Here is a 24141-nt window from a genome sequence, read left to right on the forward strand (position 1 = left end):
AAGGGCAGAAGATGTCTTTTATAGGACAAGTTTTTTCTGGCTTGATATCTCATGGTTTGCAGTTTGTGTAAGCTCACTTCTGATAAATATCTACTGTCTCATATGATTCTGACACATGTACAGCACTGACTTGTTTCATTTAGTTGATATAGGATATACCAGCTATACAGCATGATGCTGTAAATAAAATAATTTACTGCAGGCTATAACTCATGCAACAGGTAAAATGTATCATTTACAATCCACGGAAATTTTCTGTTTGACATTTTCTTTAGTGTAAATCAAAAACATTTTCTGATAATATGTTACCAATTCTACTCATGTTTCACTTGCTACAGAGATTTTCTGGTGTTGTGTTTGTACTTTTATAAAAAAGCATTTCTGCCACCACTTAAAAAAAGTGATATATTGTGGTTCCGTCCTAAAAATGCTCCTCCATTCTTTGCAGTTACAAATAAATGAAATCTTTTCATGTAGATTCAACATGCAGTGGGAAAGATCCTTTAATATACAGTATTTCACATTTCCATTACAGTAATCCTAAATTGAACATTTATGCAGTATGAATAGCTGTGTTACAAAGTAGGAAGAGACACAAAATAAAAGTAAAGCCATTTCACACAAACACCAACATGCAAAGCTTGTTTACTTTTTGTTTAAGGCAAAATTGTTTCGCTGATCTCCAACTTTTTATAAGGCTTCACAAGGCACGAAACAAAGATACATGGTAACATTGTGAAATATAACAACCCCATTGTAAGCATGCAAATAACACAAAATATTAGCACTAAACTGAGATTACTGTCATGTCCATGACAAACTCATTTCACTAGCAGTATTGAACTGTTCATGGGAGATGTGGCAGTTTTCTGATATAAATAAAGAAGCTCTCTGACAGCGTGGCTCTCCATGGAGGCATTTCCTTCATCTTTTTTGTAGAAAGCTTTGACATTGACTTTGCCTTGATCAATGTCTGATTTTTTTAATTCCACATTAAACTTAACTTTGATATTTTCTATTTCTTTGTTATAAGAGGTAGTCATCAACTTCCATGATCAATCCTTGATTTGAGAGATGGTCTTTGGTGGTCATGTCAATATTCAGTGATGTGTCTTGAGTCTCTCTTTCATTCTGTTCATGTTTCTTTTCTGCTCTTTATCTGCATGATTGTGCCACTGATCCCAGTGGCACCATGGAATTGGGATGAAACAAACCTCTGGTGTAGACAGAGAAGTGCTCTGAGGGCGTGGCTCTCCATTGAGGCATTTCCTTCTTTCTTGTAGAGAGCTGTGACATTAACTTTGCCTTGATCAATGTCTGAATCATTGAATGCTACGTTAAACTTAGCTTTGATCTTTTCTATTTCCTTGTTATAAGAGTTAGTCATCGACTTCCAAAATGTCTTCTCAATGATCAGTCCTGCATGCGGGAAATCATCTTTGGTGGTCATGTCAATCTTCAGTGATTCTTGAGTCTCTCTTTCATACTCTTGATGAGAAGCATCTGTGTTTCTTTTCCAATGTGTATCTGCATATAAGCACTTACTGATAACATCTTGACTTTGTCCTGGTCCACGCACAGTCATTGTTTCAGAGGTCAGAGTAACCAAAAGCTTGTTTTTCTTTTTCTGGATGGTTTTCAGTGCATCGCCCCACTGATCTGAATCTATGAACTTGAGAGGAATAACTGAGCGACTGGATTCAACTAAGCTTTTCTGGACAAGGTTTGCAAACTCCTCGAGAGCACGGTCTGGTCTCCCATGTTTTTGGTCTTCTTCAAATCTCACCTTCACATCTGCCATGATTTTAACTCCATTCTCTTTCTCTATAAGTTTCATTTCCTCTTCGTACATGTGGCTCACGTACCAGAAATGACCCACTGGGACAGAACAAGTGTACATTTCTTCACCTGCAGGATCTCTGCTACTCTGTTTCCCCACCTGAACTTGCTCCTGAAGATTAAAAAAAAGGTAAAATAATCTTTAAAAAAAAAAGATCATTATGTTTGTTTGTTGAAGATCTTCTTTTTCATTTTTATGTTTGTAATTAATGACACAGTACATACAGTTTGTAAGTACATTGGGGAAGTACCACTATCTTCTTCAGTTGTAGAACCTGTGTTACTCTCCTTCCCTGGCTGAATGTGCTCCTGTTGAAAAAACATACAGTATATCGTTTATATACATACTGTATACTGGGACGGAACAAGAGTGCACCTCTTCTTTAGGGGCATTACTTTGTTCACTTTTTTGAACCTGTTCCTGTTAAAAATACAGTACATCACAATACAGTACAGTACATTTAATGGAATGGCATATAACATTTCTATTCCATTTGTTGATGCTTTATCACATCGTACATACCGTTTGTAACTCTTGCAGAGATGCAGAAAGGTTAATTGAAGCATCCTCTGGTACTTGTGTATCGAGCTCTGGAGATGGCAGTGTGAGACTGATGGATATTATGGTGACTGATTGTCCATCCCTCCCAGTTAGTGTTTGGTTATTCAGTTTCTGAAGATCAGCCAGGGCTTAAAAGACAAAAAATGAACTCTTTTCTAAAACCAATATAAATATACTGAATTAAGTCAAAATATACTTTTACTGAATAAGTTATAATTCAGTAATTGTTTATTGAATAAGTTAAGAAAGATATTAAAGTTATTCAAGACTATACTGCACCTGGAGCTGGTTTAGCCTTTACCACAACACGGCCATCTTTTAAGGTCCTTTCCACTGCACAGTCCACCATATGTTTGCATTTATTGAACCAAGTCTGAAGCATTCTATGTAGACGAGTCTCTAGCCTCTTCACTTTTTGTGGTTCTTTTAGATTTGTCCACTTCAATGAGAGGACAAATAGAACTTCTTCATCATCCTGTGATAGAAACATAATAAAACACTTTTTAATTTAATTTAATTTTAATTTTTAATTTATTTAAACAAGCTTAGATCTTCCTAACATTGTAAACATAGATGTTTTAGTGTGCATTTTTCATATATATAGTATACATAAATAATGTGAGATTAACTACTTTTATCATAATTTCAAAATTGTCACCTTAAAACTCTAGATAGACTAAATACAGTTGTTTCAATATATGTTGGATGTTACTGACTGTTACTCTTAGTAGTTTACTATAAAACTGTAAGGGAGAAAAGTATTTGTAAATATAAAAGAAAATCAATGTGTCGAAATGCTGTTTTTCTTAACTATTGTACGTCTTTTATTGTAGCAAGTCACTGTGAAAATGTATTGATCATGTTTAATGCCAACGCTCCTTTTAAAGCTATTTTTCAGTCTGATGCAGTGTTGGTTGGCTGGTTCATGGCCGTGGTTTCTGCAACTTACGACTTTCATGGGCTCAGCTTCATAGACGTTCGCTGACATAGTGACAGTCTTTTCCCTTCAAAACACACCAAACAAACAGCTTAGGCCCACGAAACATACCTTTTTATTCAAACATTCAAAAGTTCTTTATCTGGTGAATTTTAAAAAAATTTTTCTCAGTAGGATATTGTTCAAAATGGCGTACTGAGAACCGTTATTATCTCTTTACTTCATTTCCTTAATGCAAATATCATTTTTTTTATGTGTTATATTTAATTTACACATTAAATATACACATTGTGCTTACCGAATCACATTTATTGCTCGTAAATATGAAGCTTCCACTTACCTTTGCTGGCTACTTTAAAAAGTGACTTTTGCTGATAAACGAAAGCGAAAACGTTCTACCTCCACAACAAGAGCGTCACAGTGATCGCACCAAATTTTTAATGTGCGTTTTTTTTTTCATTTGCTGCACAAATAAAATCCGTTGGCTCAGTTAAAATGGCCGTGGAAATAAACTATCTGTTTATGTTTGACTTATTATTCGCTAGATATTTCAAATAAAGTTTACAGTTGATGTGAAATACGGTGTGTTAAATGCTTGCATCTCTCTCTGTGTGTGAGGTGGTGTAAAGTATAGTGAAAAAGTATATGCTCCCTTCCTGGTTACTTGTTGTTTTTGTTTGTTTGCATATTGACATTCTGACATGTTTTAGATCATCTCCAAATCAACTTTTGGAGATTTTTGGAGATTTACTTACCTGGATGATTGAGCATGCATCAAGACATTTTAGATCATCAAACACATTTTCATATTAGGCAAAGAGAATTTTAAAAAATTCTGTTTTTAAATTATGATTTCATTTATTACGTGTTTTTTTTTAACCTACCTGACCATATATGAAAAATGAATTACTCCCTAAACCTAATTACTGGTTGTGACACACTTGTGAACTACCATCAACCATTTGAAATAACTGGCAACGTGTCTTTCACATTGCTGTGGGGGCTCATTCTCATTCTTTTCAAAATTATTACAATTCAGCAACACTGGAGGGTTTTCAAGCATGGGCAACCTGTTTAAGAAAATGTCAAAGTATTTCAATTAGATTTAAGTCCTAACTTTGACCAGGCCACCCTAAAACTAGTGTACTGACTGTGCCTACAATAACTCTTCTATATATCAAAGAGAATAACAAAAATTCAGTAGAAATTGTATCACAAATATTCACAAAATAAAACTGTTACAAAATTGAATTAATAAAATTCATGATTCTATTTGTTCCTACTTGCTGTACATAGTTTTGACAGTTTTTTTATATGAATTGAGAATTTGTTTTTTCTAGCTTTACATACATCCTTTCATTCTTTATATTCTGAACTCAAGTTTGCAAAAACATTTCCTTTTTAGACTCAGAAGAGTCCGAGCTTTTCATGTACAGTACACCCGTAGTAAATAAGCAAGCAAGAAAGCAATTAAAACATAACAAGAGCAAAGTACAAAAGGTAACAAATTTATACAGAAACAGTCTTTTGTTCTGCAGAAATGTGAGCTGTGCAAAATCTGTTTATTTTTGTTGCCATCTTTTCAATAACATTTTCCCACCTGATCAATGACCTTTGCAAATATACACAAATTAAACCATAACTGTGGAAATATGTGTAACACATCCTTAGCTGTAAAAAAATAACCATACAAAAACTATTTCCAAAGGCACTCTCAAAAGCTGCGTGGCAATGTGAAATATAAAAAAATCCACCATAAGCTGGTAAACAAAACAAGATTAAAATACTGAAATGGCATTAAAATTCATGAGTGATACATGAAAATCAACTAAAAGCTATAATGTTGCTGCACTTCAAACAAGATTTAAAACACTCTCACAGCAACAAGGAGCAAACAAAGCAATAAAATGTAACATGACACCTTCAGGCCACTTCATCCATCACTTTCTCTGTTCAGTCTTTAAATTCAATTTCTTCATATAATTTTCAATCATAACTTACTTACACCTTTTTTTTTTAAACTTAGCTGCTTCTTTCTACTTATCTTTGGTGACTTGTATGTATGTGGTTGTATGTGAATACGAGAGCTGTGCACTTCTATACTAGATGCTATAACACAGTGAGCTGGGTGGATATAGGTAAGGCTGCCATGCTGGCACTGTGTGCAGAAGTACAGAGGAGAAGGCATCGGTGTGATTAGCAGCAGCAGGATTTGAATGATGACGTTTTCATCGCTGTACTACGGCATCAGCAAGCAGCGATTTCTATTCAGCTTCATCCTTGAGAGTGAACCTGGAAGATGAGGTGGAACAGTCATTGAATGATAGTAAGAGTTCCTGATGGTCAATAAAAATGGTCAGAAATAATGACCATCAAGCTTGAGCATTTGAATAAATGTAAATACAGTCTGGATGAAACCAGATCTCTTCTGCTCACCATTCTGTGACACCAGACACGAGGTTCACCTCAGCCAACTCGAGCTGCACCTAAAGAATGGGAATGTCATGTCAGCATCTGCATGAACACAGTTTCTGCCTGTATTCACAGCATTTCAGAGTGAAAAGATAAAACACATTTATGGAATCAATGCAATTTACGCTACCAGCTAAGGCACAGTGAGGAGATTGGAGTACATTTTACCCAACCGAATCTCAGTGTGCTGTTTGGCAGTATATTTAAAGCCATGTAACAGATGCAGGAAGAGCTACAAATATGATTTCAGTCTGACCTGTCCAATGACGTCTCGGCTTCTGAATGAAGAGGAGTTATTTTTCACTGATACACTGAGGCGTCTGAATCTTATCTCGTCCTTAGGCAGATCATACTCAAACCTTTAAAAAAGTACAAAAAGATTATTAAAACACTAGGTCAGATCTTTAGGGATAACAAAACCTACAAAGGAGAAAAAAGGTAGTGCAACCTTTCATTAAATTCTGGGTTGAGGTCTCTCTTCTTCACTCCTGTTTTTTTCTTAGTGGCCTTGCTTTTATCTGGTAGCAGCATGAGGGAGACATAGCTGTCCACACCATCTTTATGTTGCGACAACAGACCTCTGTGTGGATAAAAAAATAAACAATATAAAAATGAAATATAGCAAAGATGAACAAAAGTTAACTGTAAAAATGTTTTAAGACATGCCAGCAGGGGTGGGAGCACTTTGATGTTTCCCGGGAGTTATTTTGAGTTCATGAACAGTCAACTTCAAAAGCAAAAGTACAACAAGCAAACATGAGAAACTCAGATATAAGTATAAGTTGCAGCTCTCACTCCAAGTATCCACTGGACAGGGGGTGCATTTCCTAAAGATGCTTCATTGTGCGTCTATTGGTAAAGCCCACAATGTCTATGAATATATTTTCTACCTAACAGAAAATCTGCTACCATTAGATCACTCATACCCTGGATAACTCTATTAAAATCTAGCATCTGTTAAATGAACATAAAGCATTAGCCTATAAAATTAACGGTCTCACAGTTCGTGCGAAAAGGTTGTCATATCATATGATGGAGACATTATTTTTCATTTAGTATGTTAGAGCAATACAGTTTCTTCTTCAATATATGGAGCAGTCAACATAGCATGAAATATTCTTTGAGTTATCATTAATAATTTCCCTATTTGTGGGTTTTTCCTAAAGTGTTAGAGACCAACAGAAATGCAGAGCAGAATGTTTTTCAATGCAACAACATACAGGCATTTCTGATGGACTCAGGTGTTGTTTCCATCATGTGCTGAATTCAGTTTTCGTACAGCCACATCAGAAGATGTGCAAAATGAATTCAAAATGATCTTTCTGTCAGTATAAAGTTGGTGAAAATAAACATGAATTTCGTTTATGACCTGTTTTTGACCCCACGCAGAAACATGGTAAGTTTATGATGAAGTTATGATGAGGTTGTGTTATACTATTACAAACACCTTCCTTTAACACAGCCTCAGATGCATAATATTCATATGCAGCACTCATGCGATTTAAATGTTTTGTTTCACACACCTGCAGGCGTGAACGATGACAATGAGCTTTCTCTCTTGCGAGGCGTATGAAAGCGACAGCTTCACCTGCCCGTTTCCAGAACTGCACCCAGAAGCAGCACAGGGCAAAGTCCCTGCACCAATCAAATCCGTCATTTTGGATGCCAGTATCTATAAAACACATCCAGGATAACAGTAAGAGTGCGCAGTAACGAGTCAACTCATTTGCTTTTATCTGTCAGATGTTATCACCTTGAGTTCAGCCCTAAGCAGGATTTGACTTTCAGGTGATGCTCCATCCAGATGGAACCACTGATCCTGAACCAGCTGTGGCTCTGCAAGCAGATTCTTGACAGGAATCACCAGAGATCCCATTGGCTGGTCCCAGCCACTCGACAACTGCGATGCAAAAGAGCGTGAGAATGAAAATCACCCCAATATTAGTACTCTTACATGTAAGCAAATTAAATCTGTACACAGAAATGAATGCAAGAAGTATGGCAAAAGTTAAAAACAGATGTAGATAAATATCTTACTTTCACCACAAGCATATCATGCTTAGGATCATGGACCACAAAGTAGAAAGACTCATTCCACTGAGGACTGGTACTGCGGTCACAGAGCTGATAAAGTGTGATGAAATGATACGATTAATATAGCAGTAAAAAAAGCAATTATCACACTGAGTTGCAGAGCATCATGAGAGAAAGAGCCTCACTTTGGTTTTGTAGGCTGTTTCACCCAGAACAAGCTCAGCTCCGGCTTTTGGTTCTTTTCCACTCTTCTTCAACTATGAAGCAAAAGAGAGGCATTCAAGTTACACAGCACGTGGGATTGTTTCTGTCAACTTGTGCACAGTGTATCAATGAACTGCGGGCGACTTACAGATAATGAATGTGCTCTGTCTATATGGACAAAGAGCAGAGCTGCAGCAGGGACAGCTTTGTTCTTAAAAGCCTGGAGAGACTGAAGCTGCAGCACCTGTGGCATGGAGCACAGCCAGTTAGGTCAGGTGATTATTTTGCAAAGTGAATATACCTTGTGTGGTGCTATGTTGCTCAACAGCATTCTAGGAGGCTGGAGGCATATTACTCCATGTTTAAATGAACAGAGCGAGGCTGAACTGAGTGAGTTTATTAACACGGTCTGGGGGGCCCACCTGCTCCAGTCTGGCTGCATTTGACACTGCAGGAACCCACTCCAGTATCAAGTGAACCTGTCCAGATTTCACGTCCTTCAGAGTGTACCACTGCAAGAGAGACAACGTTTGTTAGAGAAACATGACAAACTCTTTGTACGAGGAAAACAGGCAACACTGAGTTAAAAACACACAGGGTGTGGCTCAAGGTTTGCATGACTAACCTGATCTGTGTACTGTGATCTTATGACCTCATTTAGCTTAATACTGAATCTGTGAACACGAATACAGGCAAATGATTAACAACAACACGAGTTTAAGTTCACATAATATGACCATGTTTACTTCAGGCTGATTTCCAGATGTCAGGAGTTTTAAGAGACAAACTTTGTGAAAAAAGCAGTCAATACTGGATTAATAACAATAATGTAAATGGTATTCTCAATTAATTTTATACAGGTGGAAATTTGTTTTAAATAAAACAAAAATGTGTTATCTTTCATTTTCCATGGCTCGAGGTGGAAGCTGCAATCAAGCTAGACCAGTGAAACACAGCACTGATTCTTTAGAGTAGGAAACACACCTTCCTAGAAAGTCATCAGAATCTATATCCTTATCAAATGCTTCAAACTTGATCTCCTGGATGCTGTGCCCTTTCACAACGACCTGTTTAAAAGTAAGAGAAGCAAACATTTGTCAAAAAAACTACTTCAGACAAATCAAAGCTCAGATAATAAACAACAACCTTAAACAGCTTACCTCATACATTTCGTTCCATGTTGGGTTTAGATTCTCCTTGATAACATGGCTCTTGAATGCAACCTCGCCTACGTTGATCTTGACATAGGGATCGCTCTTGCCCTTCACCATCCCCCCCATCAGGTTATCCTTTGCAACCAGATTCTGGGCCTCCAGCAGGTGAATCCTCAGGAGCCCCTACAGCATGAAGACTGCAAGTGTTATACAGAAAGTACCACAGAACAGAGCAGACGTTCGTTGGATTTATTAAGTCAGTGTATACATTTCAGTGTGATCCAGATCATTTCTGTCCTTCCCACGGAAGACTGGAAAACAGGAATTTCTTGCTTACTAGCTGTTAATCTGACATTCTTTTGTCACTTTCATAGATAAATCTTTAGAGATAACCATCAATCAGAGATTTGTTTAACTACTTAATGAAAACCTGCTTTTCTTGTTCAAATTAGCAAAGGATCCATCATTAAGAGTATCCTACATTATAAGTTGCGTTTGCAACATGCTCATTTTGTTTTAAGCCTCTAGATGTCCTTCTTCTTCCTTGAAGCTGGTATGACACAACAGAGGGGGCCATTCTAGTAGAGCTCAGAGTAAAATAACAGGAGGAAGAAGGAAAATCCTGCTGTGCAGAAAGAGACATGAGGGGCTGTTTAGAAACCCAAATGATAGGTTGAATCCCAGCAGCATCCATTTATCTAATTATCCCCACCGAATATCTGAGGACACATGGAATCGCTGGGAGGATATTGTCTAATGTGAGGTAATGAAAAAACACAGGCTTAATGGAGCCCTACATTTCAAAACATTAGAATTAGACCTCCAGAATGATCTGAATATGTATATATGAACTCAAAAGCAAATTACATGATACTGCTTTCCTTTCCATGCTGATAACAAACACAGAACTACACCCACCTCTTGAGCAAAGCCCTGGCTCGGGGTTGTGTGTGGTGGAAGAACCTGAGCAGGTTTGGGGATTTCAGGAACCACTTCTGGCTTTTTAGTGTCAGTGGGAAGACCTGCCACTGTGGCGTGAGCAAGATTGCCCAAACTGGAAATTCATTCATATCCAAACACACAGAAAATGGAGAAGATTTTTTTTTCTCATTATGTTTTTTTTTTCAAATTGTTTGTTTGAGGCAAACATGACAAAAATATGAAAAACTGAAGGAACAATATAGTTGTGTTTGCTGTCACGTGGAGCTCACCCTTCTGTTTGCTTTTTCTGTGGTTCAAAGTCTCCTCTGTCTGCTGTGTGGGGCTGTGTGCGGTGCTCTTCTGCATCGGCTGGCTTGTCCACCAGCTGAGCAAAATTACATTAATGTTATGAAGACGAAAACAGACATCTGGGGCAGAGTAACAACTGACTTTTGTGTGATGTGACTCACTGCGGCAGCAGGGGATGGGTCATGTGCTGGTTCAACATGAGGAGCCATCTCTGTAGCAGTTGCAGGATTTGCTTCAGGTTCTTTAGTCTGGTTTGATACTGCAACAGACCTAAGAGCAACATTATTCTAAAAACATGAAAGTCTGGAATAAAGCTTGTCAGACATAATACCATCTGAATGATGCGTCCTGTGCAGTCCTAGTGCAACTATGTCTATATATTTAAGTGGTATATGACATCAAGGAGCACGTTTCCTAAACCTTCACTCACCAACAGGGAGCACATTTAATATCTTCTATTTATTAAGCTTATTTGTGTTTAAATTAAAGGTGTATGAACTGCTTATTTTCCTTAGCAGCACTTCTAACTTTGGTTTTAACTGTTTTTGAATAAGACTACAGTCTCGGGTACAGCAGCATTAGCTTCAACGTGAGATTATAGATTTCACACGCAAATGACTCACTTGTGCGTTGGCATCTCTGAACTTTTTTCCTCCTTGCCAGCTGCTGCGGATGCCTTTTCTGTGTGGGTGCTGGTGTCCTCTTTCTTTACAGTGGTCACAGTCGGCCGTGGAACTTCATCCATCCTCGAGTTAAGAATCTGTTAATGACACATTTTCAGTTGGGGTTCCTTGATGTCAGTCACAGTAACATTAATGTAGAGTGTACATATCTTCATACCTTGAGCTCAGCCCTCAGGAGGATCTCGCTTTCAGGTAATGCTCCATCAAGAGGCATCCACTGGTCCAGGACCAGCTGTGGTTCAGAGAGAAGCTGTCTCACAGGAACTACCAGAGATCCCATTGGCTGGTCCCACGCACTGGAGAGCTACACAGCGAAAGGACACATTTGTGATATCAGTCAGCACTTGAAATGAAGAGGGCAGCAGCAGACTTTAAATGCTATTGTACTGTACTGTGTATTGTACTGTAACAAATTCAGGACATTTACCTTTATGATGAGCATCTCCTCTTTGGGATTGTGTACTTTGAAGTAGAATCCTTCGTTCCACTGAGGAGCACTCGTGCGATCGCACACCTTCAGGCAGAAAATGGATAAAGAATGGTAATAAATTATTTCTCTTTTAAAAAAAAAATCAGGTGTGAAGTTATAGTATATTATGTCACATATATTATTAATTTCATACCTTAGTTTTGTAGACTGTGTTACCAAACACCAGCTCAGCTCCAGCCTTGGGCTCCTTTCCACTTTTTTTGAACTGTACACAGAAATAAAAAAGATTAGATTACATGAATAGTTTGAATTCCTTTCATCTATTTTCTTAACTTCTCCAATTTAAGTGTGATCAGAGTTTATCCCAGTAGACATTATTCTCCGTAATTATGACATCCAATACTATCTTATAAAATATAAAGTGTTAAAAGTGGCAATTTTTCACTTTATGTGCGTAAACGAACTCATAATCAAACTGTCTATCATAATGATTTTCACTGTGCAAAATTACAAGGGACTCACAGGCAATGAGTGCGCTCTGTCCACATAAACAAAGAGGAGTGCTGCACAGGGAGTGGCCTTGTTCTGGTAAGACTGCAGAGACAGCAAATGCATTACCTGCAGCAGAGAATCAAATAAAAAATACATTAGTGACTCAGCACCGATGTGCACAGCGAATCAGAGAAGGAGCATTTTGTTTGTGTACAGAAACATGCACTGACTTGGTCTAGGGTGTTATTATGGGACACTGTTGAAACCCACTCCAGGATCAGACGGACACGGCCAGACTTTACATCATTCAAGGTGTACCACTGAAACAGAGGTGCTCAAACATTGGATTACAGTTTATAAATGCACAAGGCGTACACACATTTAGTAAGAAAATATCTACAATACCCACCTGGTCTAAGTACTGGGAGCTGATTATGTCTGCCACGCTGATTTTGAATCTAGTCAACAAAGAAGATTATGCACATTATGCACAATTCCTGTTTCAGCGATTCTGAATTTAGAAACAGTGTTTTGTTTTTTTTACTAGTGTACTGTGATAAACATCATATCATGGTCGACTGACACTGGGTTTTTTTGCCAGTATACACATTTGTTTACCAACTGCTATGCTCAGGTAGTTATCTTAGTGTGATCTGACTCCTCTGACTCAGTTCTGAACAAGTGTAGACCTCCACATTAGCCCCTACCTGCCCAGGAAGTCATCTTTGTCCATGTCTTTATCATACAGCTCCACTTGCATTTCCTGTCCTGACTGAGGCCTCAAAACCACCTTAGAGAACACAAACAAGTTTAGTCAAAGTCACAGATGTTAGGTGGTAACAGGCCTTCTGATTTTATGCAGCCCCTCATACACACCTCATACATCTCATTCCAGACCGGGTTGAGGTTTTCCTTGATCACGTTGCTCTTAAAACTTTCTTCACCGACACTGATCTTAGCGTAAGGGTCACTCTTGCCTTTTGCCATACCCATCACTTTATCTTTGGCAACAAGACTCTGGGCCTCCAGCAGGATGATCCTCAGCAGACCCTAAAGGGAGGGATATTTTCATCCATGCGGCTTTTTAACAAACAGGATTTTGTCGTGCCCTGCTTCTCGTATCTGCTTCTGTAGATCAGTGTGTTGTGATGTTACCTGACTGGCAAAGCTGATGTCTGGGGAAGTATGAGGGGGCTGTGTTATGGCAGGACTTGGTGATTCTTCTTCCGTCTCATCTGGAATTGAATCAGCTGCCTTTTTTTTAGCATCGGCATCTTCATGCGAAGTCACTGAAGAGACAATAGTCTCCACGGGAGGAGTGTCTATTGAGCTCGACCTAAAAACACAGCGATTAGAAATCAGTCAAGTTTAAGAGGGAAATCTGGTGGCTAAACAGAAATAGACTTTACTGAATAAATAATCTTACTTGAGCGTTTTTTCTGTCTCCTGTTTCTGCTTAGCAGCAGAAGGATCTGACACCGCAGTCACCTTAGTTTTATCAGCGGTAACAGGACATTTGCTTGGAATCAGCATCTGTAGTTAAATGGACATTGTTCTAAATTAACTATGTTATTTATTACACAGTCATTACACCCGTTGCAAAAACAAATTAGAAAAAGAACAAAAAAATGAGCAAAAAAGGAAATAAAAGAGAGAATTAAAGTCAGAGAAGGGGACTTATCGCGAAAACAAAAGTTAATGATATTCACTTATTCATATGAAATATGTTAAATATTTCGGTCTAAACCAACATAGTTAAAACTGAAGATTGATATTTGTATCTGCAGTGATTTAAATTAAGCATAGCTTTGTTCTGCCACCTCCTTTGGTTGCACTATGCTAACATGGAAAGCCATGGGCAGAGGGCGCAACAGCAAGAATAATAACAAGAATACAGAGCAGGCAACAGTGACAACAGCTATGACACCGATATGTCACATAAAGCAGGATACTAGGAGCTGGAGTAAAGGAGGGTTGCAAAGCAGCTTGCAGGGGTTCAGCAACTAAAGCGGCTCATATAGTGTGCCCTATATGAGCCCTCAGAAACTGTGGACTGGCACTGAGATCAACTGATATGTTGGGAGTGAAGCTGAGCTTGATGCTCTGACTCACTTAAACTACAACTATGCTTAATTTAGAAGATAACAAAAAAACAAAACAAACAAACAAAAAAAAAGTTGAACTGAAAAACTGAGAGAGACAAAGACTGACATACCTTGAGTTCAGTTCTCAAAAGAATCTGGCTCTCAGGTGAGGCTCCATCCAGATGGAACCACTGGTCCAGGACCAGCTCTGGTTCAGAGAGCAGCTCTCGAATAGGAATAACCACAGAGCCCATGGGTAAGGTCCAGCTGTGGGAGAGCTGGAAAAACACAATATTTGGTATTAACAACTTCTATATGAGAGATCTGTTTACATGAGGATAAGTTTTATAATACACCGAAGTCATCTTACCTTAACAAGAAGAATAGCCTCTCTGGGGTCACGAACCAGGAAGCAGAATGCTTCATTCCACTGAGGTGATGTTGTACGATCACACACCTTAAGACGAGACAAAAGAGTCAATCCATAGAGTTCTTTGCCAATCTTAGTACTGAAAGAGAAGCAGAAGTATCAGGATGAGGGCTTGAAGTCTTACTGTAGTTTTTCGAGACTTTGCTCCAAGAGTTAACTCTGCTCCTACTTTTGGATCTTTTCCACTCTTCTTCACCTGCAGGATAAGACAACAGTCAGTAATATTTATTTGGAGTCCAAAGGTCAGCTCCTAGTTCTACAGTCTGTCCTACAAAGCAGTATTAAAAGACTTACTGACAATCCATCTGCCTGCTCGACAAACACAAACAGCAGGCCTGCCGAGGGAACTGCCTTGTTCTTGTAGGACTGTTGGGAATAGAACTGAAGAACCTAAAGATGCAGAAAGCAACCGCAGAATATAAATCAAGCTCAGCACAAGGTGTTCATTAATCCGTGGCTTGTTTCGATATTACTGACCTGGTCCAATCTGTCTGACTCTGAGGCTGTTGGAACCCATTCCAATATCAGGTGTACACGACCAGACTTCACATCACTGAGCGTGTACCACTGAAAAATAAAGAGAAATCATTTTAATGTCTGAACTATCTTTAATTAAGTAATTTTAGAGAAAAAGTTCAAGCAGATCTATCATTTGCATTTTTCTAAAATTTCATATGTGTCTGTACCTGAAATACTAAAACTCTATGTAGGTGGCTAATCACATTCCTACAGGCTAACACTGTAGCACATGCCCACCTGATCAGTGTACTGAGCATCAATGAGATCCTTTAGACTGATCTTCAGCCTGCATGTCAACACATACAAGATTAGAATAGATCATGTAGATGGTAATAAGCATTGTGATGCTTGATTTAGATATAGTTACCTGCCCATGAAGTCATCCTTCATGTTGATGTCTTTATCAAAGACCTCCAAATGCAGGTCCTGGCCTGGAAGCTGGGTTAAAATAACCTGAGGGGCAAACCAAGTACACATCTCAAAGGACCCTTTTTAACTAATTACACTGCAACTAAATGAACTACTCAGCCAAAAAGCAGCTGAAGACTTGTCTTTTTAAACTTGGATTTAGATTTTATTTTAAAATGGTTCTCTGGTTCTCTATTTTCTTGTTTTTTGTTTTTATTTGATGTGAACCACTTGTCTTGAAATAAAATTCCTTACTTAATTACACACAAAAGCACAGATTATTCTTTAAAATTTTACAGCAATTTCTTACCTCATACATCTCGTTCCAGGTGGGGTTAAGATTGCCTTTGATAACTTCGCTTGTGAATGTTTCACCCCCAATGCTGATCTTGACATAGGGGTCACTCTTGCCTTTCACCATGCCTCCCATCAGGTTATCTTTCGGAACAAGATTCTGACCTGCCAACAGGTGAATTCTCAGCAGTCCCTGAAATAAAAATGTGCATTTTAAATTTTTAAAAAATAAAAAAAATACTAGCAAGATCCTAAGAGCTATCAAGTAAAAAGAAAAAAATAACTGGACTGTCCTGTATTACCTCTGTAGCGAAGCTAGGATGGGCAGAGGTCTGCTGTGGGAGCTGTTGGGATAAGCTGGAGGACACATCAGATGGAATGCGCTCTTCGTCTAACCACAGGACCTTTGGTGAAATGGGAAAAAGGAGAAGCAGAAAGACAAAAATTCTTAATTGAATTTGGAATTAATCACTTCCTACACTCCACTTTTTTGTTAGTGTGTTTATTAGACATTATAACAGTGCAGGATCATAGGTCTTAGTCCCATTTACCCTGAGAATCGCATTGAGGTAGATGCGACTGGCTGATCCAGAGTTTTCCAACTGGAACCATTGGTCCAGAGAAAGATTGGAATTTGATAAGAGACGGGACAACGGGATGGTCAGGTTTCCCAGCGTCTGCACACGGTCAGCATCCTTCACCTAATGAAGAAAAGACAGTTCAACACCATCACCCGTCAGATTATCAAAGATGAGTTTTATTGCATAGTAAATGGTACATAATCTCATCATCTACTACCTGAATGTCTATGTCCTGGTTGCGAGGATCGTGGATGAAGAAGGTAAAAGCTTCTTCAAACTCTGGATTAATGGTTGTGTAACAAGTCTAAAGAGAAGACGGAAAATGTGCATATGACAAAAAAATAAACAAAACATATCAAGAGAATTTTAAATGGCTTTCCCAGGAGATGTACCTTGCTCTCTCTAGTGACGTCCTTCACAGATAACTGCACCATGGGATTGGGCTCTTTATTTCCCTTCTTCATCTAAAACGTACACAGTTGTGGACAGATATGAATGCAGAGTAAGACACTGACATTCTGTAACCAAGCGCAGCACAACAAATAGATTTATCTACTATTATAAGAACATGAGGTCGGTCACAATGAAAGTATGTGCATGGCTACCATAGCAACAGCACAAATAACTGAAATGAAGCACCGTGCTGCCTGGCACAATCAGGAAGTCTAAGTTTGCAAAGAGAAAAAACAATAAGCCGGGGGTTTTCTTCCAAAGTTTCTTTAACTTTTGTTTTTCTTCTTAAATATATGACAAAATTAGAAGAGTCTGAAAAGTGTGTAACAGTTTTGGATAGAGTTACCCATATTCATCAACAGTGGAACAGACTAAACTGGGTTTGAGGCCAAGGCAACAAACTTGTGGAATGCGAAACAAATAGCAGTTTCAGCTCAGTTAGTTTAACCACACACAGGAAGCAGCTCTGAGCTGTGCACGAATGTGGGCACAGAAAGCACACTTATTTGACTCACAGGAAGCGCCTCAGCCTTATCCAAATAGATAACCAAGATGGCTGAAGAAGGGAGATCAGCATTCTTGTTGGTGATGCTCTCGTTCCTCTTCAGGACCTAGATGATGATTTTACAACATTTCTTTTAGTGTAATTGTTTGACAACAAACACAAGTCTCCTCGATGACACACGAAAAGCTGATCATCAGTGAAAATTAGACACTCAGACCTGCTCTAGTTGATCAGTGCTTGGCAGCAAACTCAACCACTCTAGCCTGAAGTGAACCCGTCCAGAATCTGTGTCCTTCAGAGTGAACCACTGGGAAGACACATTCAGACATACTTTCACCGTCTTATGATTAAAAAAAATCATCCTCAGTGTGGCAAAGATAAAAAAGAAAACTGCTCACTTACATCATCGACAACTATGGATTTCTTCACAATGCCCAAATCCAATTTGGTCCTATAAGGAGGAGGAGTGCAAGACAAGAAGGATTAAAAACAAAATACAGTAGTGCAATTTCAATGATCAACAGAACAGAAAGGAGACTCTGTACATTCGAAGTACTTTTCCCCACTGTTCATGCAGGTGACAAATGAAAGGTGACAACATGAGATTCAACCAGGACATGAATTATGCATATGTACCTGCCCAAGAAATCATCCTTGTCTGGGTCTTTGTCATATACCTCAACCTCCAACTCTTGACCAGGTACTTCATGGACAATAACCTGATGTACGGAACACATATAAGGACATGACGACTGACAAAGGGGCTTGTATGGAAGCTGTCTGCAGCCTCGTGAATGAAAATGAACAATGCCAGTGACTGATATATCAGGAGAAACACTCAAATACAGAACAAAGTGAAATGATGTGTGAAAGACAACATTTTCCAATTTACGTGCTGATGGTTTACAAAGAAAACAAAAAACCTTTCTCCTCACCTCATACATCTCTCCCCACTTGGGGGCATCTGTGTTGTCAATGTGTTTGGAGGTGAAGGTCTGAGGTCCCACCCTTAATATGGCGTAGGGGTCAGACAAGCCTGCCATGACCCCTTTCACATAGTTGTCCTTGGCTACTAGTTTCTGTGCCTCCAGTAGGTGGATGCGTACAACACCCTGAGAGAGGAGAAGAGGTTCATATACTAGTGTTTTAAAGCTTGAAGTACAATTGTAGTCTGAATGTGCAGATGAATATTCAGGCCTTACCCTGGGCAAAGGAGAGCGTAGCTGGGCCACAGGCAGGCCAGGAACCAGCGGGACAACCAGGCGGTTGGGCAGCACCAAGAAGGAGGCAATAGCATCCATAATCATGCTGTCTGACATGACACTAAAACATAGAACAGAGTAATATTTCAGTGGCAGCACTAAAAATCATTTAATTTTCATTGTACAATAAAAGTAAATTATTGAAACGACATTTTTGAAGGGAAAATATTGTACTTTCTTTAGTTTCTCTTATAAATATACTGTTAATGTTGCATGCACATCTTAAATATGACAGAAGTTTCAAACAATGAAGTCAGCCTATGTACAGGTGATTCCTCTGAGCCAAACGATCTTGATCAGGCTCACGTCACTAAAATGTTCATCTCTTGCAAGCAGAGAGAAGCCCCGCCCACTTGTCTGTTTATGAAGGGCATTCAATTAGCAGAAATTTGCCTTGAATTTGCAGAAGGGAAGAGAGGTAAAGCTAAACTGTGGGGCTTTACAAAATCACTGCATAGGATGAGTAGGGATTATTTTTAACTGTGAATCATGATCATGCAAAGCTTCTTGAATAGCGTACATGAAGTTGGAAACATTTAGTTGGAAACAAGCAGACTTGGTTCCCTTTAAAGGTTATGGTTATTAATAATGTGTAAAGCAAGATTTTTTTCAGCATGACTCACTTCAGTCCAGGAATGTCCAACAAATTAGTCAGTCCAGTCCAATTGATGTCTAGTTTCTGGGAAGAGATAAGAAGGAACCGTGTAGAGCAATCTTTAAGGACTGATAGCAAACCAATAGCATACAAGACTATAGGACACGTGTTATTGACAGAAATGGGGGTTGGAAGGTGCAACAAGAGAAGGACTAATGGAGGTGAATTGTAAATATAAATTGACCTACAGGCCGACGGATGAAAAACATAGAGACTGCACCCACAATGGGCACATCTCCAATCAGAGGCTCAAGGATCACTCGCATCATCCCGTGTAGCTGAAGCAAAAGAGAAACAGAAAGGCCAATTATCACTAAATAAAGAAAAGTAGATTTTCTTTGTATTTTACTGAATTCTGGGTCTTTAGATTGGCATTTAAAAGCTTTACATGAAATGGTTGTCTAATAATGTCACCACATAGTAGTTTTAAGCTTGGATAAGAAGACAAACCTGTATGCCTTTGACTCCAGCTTTGCAGAAGTACCGTTTCACTTCAACATTGATCTCCACGTTGCCAACGTAGCTGAAGATATAAGCACAAAAATGTCACCAATATGAGCACCCTGGAAACATTCCAGTAAAGAGAGAGTAAAAAGCAAAAGAGTAAAAAGTCACCTAATATACAGATCCAGCAAGACTTGTCCCTTGTCATTTTCTGTGTGTGCCTTGATCCCTACAACCTTCATGGCCTAAAGCAAACATAAAGGACATTTGTTTGAACAGTATAACTCCATCATGCATCACTTGTGTGGATCTTTGCTGCAAATCCATAGCATTGTGTAAACTCTCAGTGTCATCACCTTGTCTCCCATGTCCACCTTGGTAAAGCTGAGGGTCTGGAGGTGGCTGCTTGAGGCTCGGATAGAAGGAGCGATGGTTTCTACCAGCAGCTTCTCGAGGTACTGGCCGACAAAGGGCCACACCTGCTGCAGGACCTGGCCAGGATATCAAGCACATGCTTTAATACGATGTTTTTATCTTTCATAAACATAACCGAGACGACTGCTTCAAGTAAACTTTCGCCTTCTGTTTGAAATACCAGAAAGAATGACAGAGACAGCTGCAGTGTACCAAACCTCCTCAGCTGTTAGTGTTCTTGTTTGGGGTCACAACATGCTGTATGACATCTGTGGTCTAGATGTGGTTCTTTCTGCACAATATTAATACCGCTATGTAAACCTGTGCAGTCTTCAGTCTATTGTCAATGAGAAAGAATCTAAAAACAGAGCACAGTTTGCTTGCGTGCCTCTGACTTTGTCAAAAAAACAAAAACCCCACAGTTGGTTAGAGTCTGGCATAAGTGGAGAATGAGTCATCAGCTGCCTGCTCTTATGGCGCATGAAGCCTGAGCAGTAAAGCAATCTGCTGACCTCCCCTCCAGTAAGCAGTCTCAAACCTCTGCTTTGTCTGCTTTCTAATGCTTACGTCTTGTGATCCTGCTATCTTGAATGCTTTTTATTTCTTTATGTCTGTATTAGAGGCCTTTCTCTAGGCTAGAAGAGCTAGAAGGAGATGGGGGTGGGGCTGCAGGGTTTCTTTTTAGTTTGGAGAGCTATGTGGCTCCTCCTCTTTCCTGTGAGTCTGGTAGGCTGCAATGAAATGGAAATGTTGAGTGGGCTGTCTGGCACCGGGCCTCCCCTCTGCAGTACAGACAGAGTGGCCACAATGGTGGGGGTGTGGCCTTTTTTCCACTAAGGTAGCAACAGTACTTATCAGCAAGCACACACTAAGTGTCAATCAACACAACAGCTGGGCTGTTGAACAGCGTGTGTTTGCTGGGCTTGAGGGGAAATGGACAGTTGTACAATAAAATGATGAAGAAAAAGAGGAACTTGTTGATGTTTTACCTTATTCAGCCATTCAACCTTCTCAACATCCGGAAAGTTTACCTGAAGGATAGAAACAGAGGGCAGGGACACGCTTAAATTTTATATAGAAACTGATAAACAAACAAGAGGAAAGGGAAATGATTCATTCACAGATGACCGGTAACTTTGTTGCTATCACAACAGTGCTCTCTCCCTGAGGGTTCAGACTGAAAAAGCTTTTCAAAAACTATACAAAAAAATGGATGAAGATATGTTATATAAAAAGATCACTTTAAAAATGATGTGGCTATTACACATTAAGCATTGTAAGTCAGTTGTCAAGATACTCTTGCAATATATGTGCTTGAAGTGTTTCCCCCCCATGTATATTTCATAGGTTTCTCTCAGACAAAGCACTGCCACGTGACAATGTTGAGAAATCTGTTTTGAACCTTTCAGTGAGGAGATGCATTCTGTCTGGTAATGCACGCAATCATTTTAATCACTCCTGAAACAGGAACCCACAGAACCTCACTTGGGTGTGGCCAGATACTCCTAGATGACAGAGGCACATGTGGGTTTCTGAATTTGCGTTCTGTCTACAATTACTACAAAGATGTACTATAGACTGCAGGTCTAGTGCCCTCACACATTCTCCATTCAGTTTTGATTAGACAGTTTGAGTGTTTTTGGAGCTGTTTTTGAAGCAACAATCCCCTTGTGTGCTTTTAGACATGTTTCGTTTTAAAATTAAACACGTGTGCAATGAATTTAGGAAGTGTCTTTGTATGAAAGGAAGAGGGACAAAGAGTTCTACAAAACTGAATACTCCTTTGAGGAGCTAAAGAGCAACGGTGCAGCAAAGTTTTTCAAGGCTATACTAGGCTGTGGTGCATGCCATAGTTCCATTGCAGCAAATAATAATTACTGGTTGGGGATAAATCACTCAAAAATACTCATTACACCCTACAGTAGCCTCTGTAGTGGTATTGTGATTGCATGGTTCAGTGCCAGGCTTTGCTTGATTTGTGTAATGTAAGGTTACTCTAGGCCAAAGTGGGCTAAGGGGGAGACAGTGCAGCAGCAGAAAGTTTAATATGCTCTCAGACCATCAGGTACATTCATGTCTTACCCATGCAGGAAGGTCTCGCTTGATTTTGGACACTCTCGTGGATGTGTACTCTTGCTCGTTGTCGAGCAGCTGTATGGCTGACTTCAGGCGCGTCTCCTTGCCTTCTCGGGCATGTTTCCATCCCGTGTAGATCATCATGCCGAACACCAGCAGACTGGTGCTGACCCGATAGTATCCGGCAAGGTAGACGGGCAGCAAGGCACCCAGGCATTTCCCAAAGGTCCAGAGTACCGCCACTGCACTTATCCCCTTGGGTTTGTCAGTTTCTGCCTCCACGTTACTCATGGCTTTCTTCTCGCGGTCGCCTGTGCTCGGACACTCGGCGCCCTTGGATTCGCTCGGCTCCGGCTTGTCGCTCTGCATTATGGTTATCTTCTAAAACCACTAAAATACCGCAAGGCTGTTCGCTGAATGATATTTGCTGTCTTTAAAACGGCGATCGGACTTCCCTAACACTTAATCTGCGGTTTCATGACTCGTGCGAGCCACTGCCTGAACAAACGCACCGCCGCTAATTCGCCGTTCGCGAGTGTTGCATTTTATACGGACTACAATTAAAATGTGATCGCGATCGCTGGATTGGATCGGTAGTATTGATTGAGCACAGATCTCGGAGAAGTCCCCGAAAGCTACTGCTCACCCAGTCCCGTTAGCTGGATAAAAACACGCCCACTAAAAAGGCGTTTTTGACTGTTTGCTGCGTCAAATTACCCAGTCACTGTTATTACTGCAGCATTATGTAGAAGTTCGTAAGTTTTCTATAATCAAACTATCCGAAAAAAGGGTATATGTCTGATGAAGCACAGACCACCCATTAACTCAACAATACACGCTTGGAAATACTTCCTACTGCTTTATCATCTCTCCCCAAACCCCCAAATAGCGCACAGGCTATTGCCATGATTTCAGTAAGCAGGGTTGGATAGTAACTAATTACATGTAATTAGGATTACGTTATCAGATTATAAAAAATAAGTAGTATAGTAAGTAAAGATTAACTGTGATAAATTTGCAGTAAGATTATAATTCAGTTGTTAAGAATTGTCTTGAACACACAAATTTGGAAACACTTGCATTTAAAACTGCTTGAAGTCGATACTTTTTTTTCCTCCTCTTGGCACAAAATGAAGCACTTTCTAAGAGACACCACGTGCCCACACTTTTCATTATCATGCGGTTTCTAAAGCATGGCCACTTTATTGAGTAGATAATACCCTACCCCCCACACCGAGAACTGCCCCAGTTCTTGGTGGCATAGATTCAGCAAGGTGCTGGAAACATTCCCTTCAGATTTTGGTCCATATTATTATATCAGATTTGTTGGTTACACATCCATGATGAGAAGCTCCCCATCTACCAAAGGTGCTCTCATGCATTGAGTTGTGATGACTGTTGAGGAAATTTGAGTAAAGTGAACTTGTTCAAGTTCATGTTTAAGAAACCAGTTTGCTGTCCTTTGTGACATGAGAGGACAGGTACACCATGGACATGATAGATAATATTCAGGTAGGGTATATGGCACCAGTGATGCACAATTGGTCCTAAAGGCCCAGAGAAAATATACCTCCACACTGTTACACCACCACAAACACAAACCACTGATAGAAGGCACGATAGATCCATACTTCCAGGTTGTTTGTCAGGTTCCAATCCTACAAACCAGCAGAAATCGAGACTCATGAGACCAGGAAATACTTTCCAAACTTCAGTTGTACAATTTTGATGAGCCCATGCAAATTTCAAACCGTTTCCTGACCTTTGCTGGCTGGAGTGATATCATCTGCTGCTGTTCACTATTTTATTTTCAGAGGTGTTCTTCTGCATACCTTTGTTGTTAAAAGTGGTTTTCTGATTTCCTGTTACCTTCCTTAAAGCTTGAAGCAGTCTGGCCATTCTGCTCCGACATCTGACTATTTTACAACCACTTTACAACTTTTTATTCTGCCAATTTCAATGCCCACTTTGAACTAGAC

General features: G+C 39.5%; 2 protein-coding genes across 2 annotated transcripts; both read right to left on the reverse strand.

The window, feature by feature from the left end:
- Positions 1-490: 490 nt before the first annotated feature.
- dtex3lb.1 (deltex E3 ubiquitin ligase 3L b, tandem duplicate 1) lies at positions 491-3950 on the reverse strand. The gene is made up of 6 exons (XM_085273825.1): positions 3679-3950; positions 3351-3405; positions 2681-2876; positions 2363-2529; positions 2065-2148; positions 491-1951 (listed from the first exon to the last, which is right to left on the reverse strand). Exons 2-6 carry the CDS (start codon positions 3387-3389, stop codon positions 1136-1138), a joined length of 1302 nt encoding a protein of 433 aa, XP_085129951.1. The 5' UTR covers positions 3390-3405; positions 3679-3950; the 3' UTR covers positions 491-1135.
- Positions 3951-4863: 913 nt separating this feature from the next.
- LOC146574285 (uncharacterized) lies at positions 4864-22812 on the reverse strand. Its single transcript, XM_085273827.1, has 52 exons — positions 22169-22812; positions 21076-21117; positions 20029-20163; positions 19844-19917; positions 19679-19751; positions 19417-19506; positions 19197-19252; positions 18514-18634; positions 18247-18423; positions 17948-18030; positions 17714-17762; positions 17529-17618; positions 17322-17417; positions 16746-16817; positions 16571-16657; positions 16324-16473; positions 16075-16176; positions 15789-15965; positions 15438-15523; positions 15308-15356; positions 15029-15118; positions 14846-14941; positions 14676-14747; positions 14492-14578; positions 14253-14399; positions 13464-13570; positions 13193-13373; positions 12914-13087; positions 12745-12827; positions 12447-12495; positions 12268-12357; positions 12068-12163; positions 11739-11810; positions 11543-11629; positions 11273-11419; positions 11056-11192; positions 10594-10702; positions 10414-10508; positions 10121-10256; positions 9209-9385; positions 9033-9115; positions 8674-8722; positions 8471-8560; positions 8197-8292; positions 8030-8101; positions 7848-7934; positions 7564-7710; positions 7334-7482; positions 6259-6390; positions 6067-6169; positions 5775-5824; positions 4864-5630 (listed from the first exon to the last, which is right to left on the reverse strand). Exons 1-52 carry the CDS (start codon positions 22529-22531, stop codon positions 5603-5605), a joined length of 5490 nt encoding a protein of 1829 aa, XP_085129953.1. The 5' UTR covers positions 22532-22812; the 3' UTR covers positions 4864-5602.
- Positions 22813-24141: the final 1329 nt, after the last annotated feature.

The sequence above is a fragment of the Mchenga conophoros genome, linkage group LG5, assembly GCF_057382185.1.
Source record: "Mchenga conophoros isolate Kocher_MC1m ecotype Shallow Benthic linkage group LG5, M_conophoros_male_GT1.1, whole genome shotgun sequence".
Classification (NCBI taxonomy): domain Eukaryota; kingdom Metazoa; phylum Chordata; class Actinopteri; order Cichliformes; family Cichlidae; genus Mchenga; species Mchenga conophoros.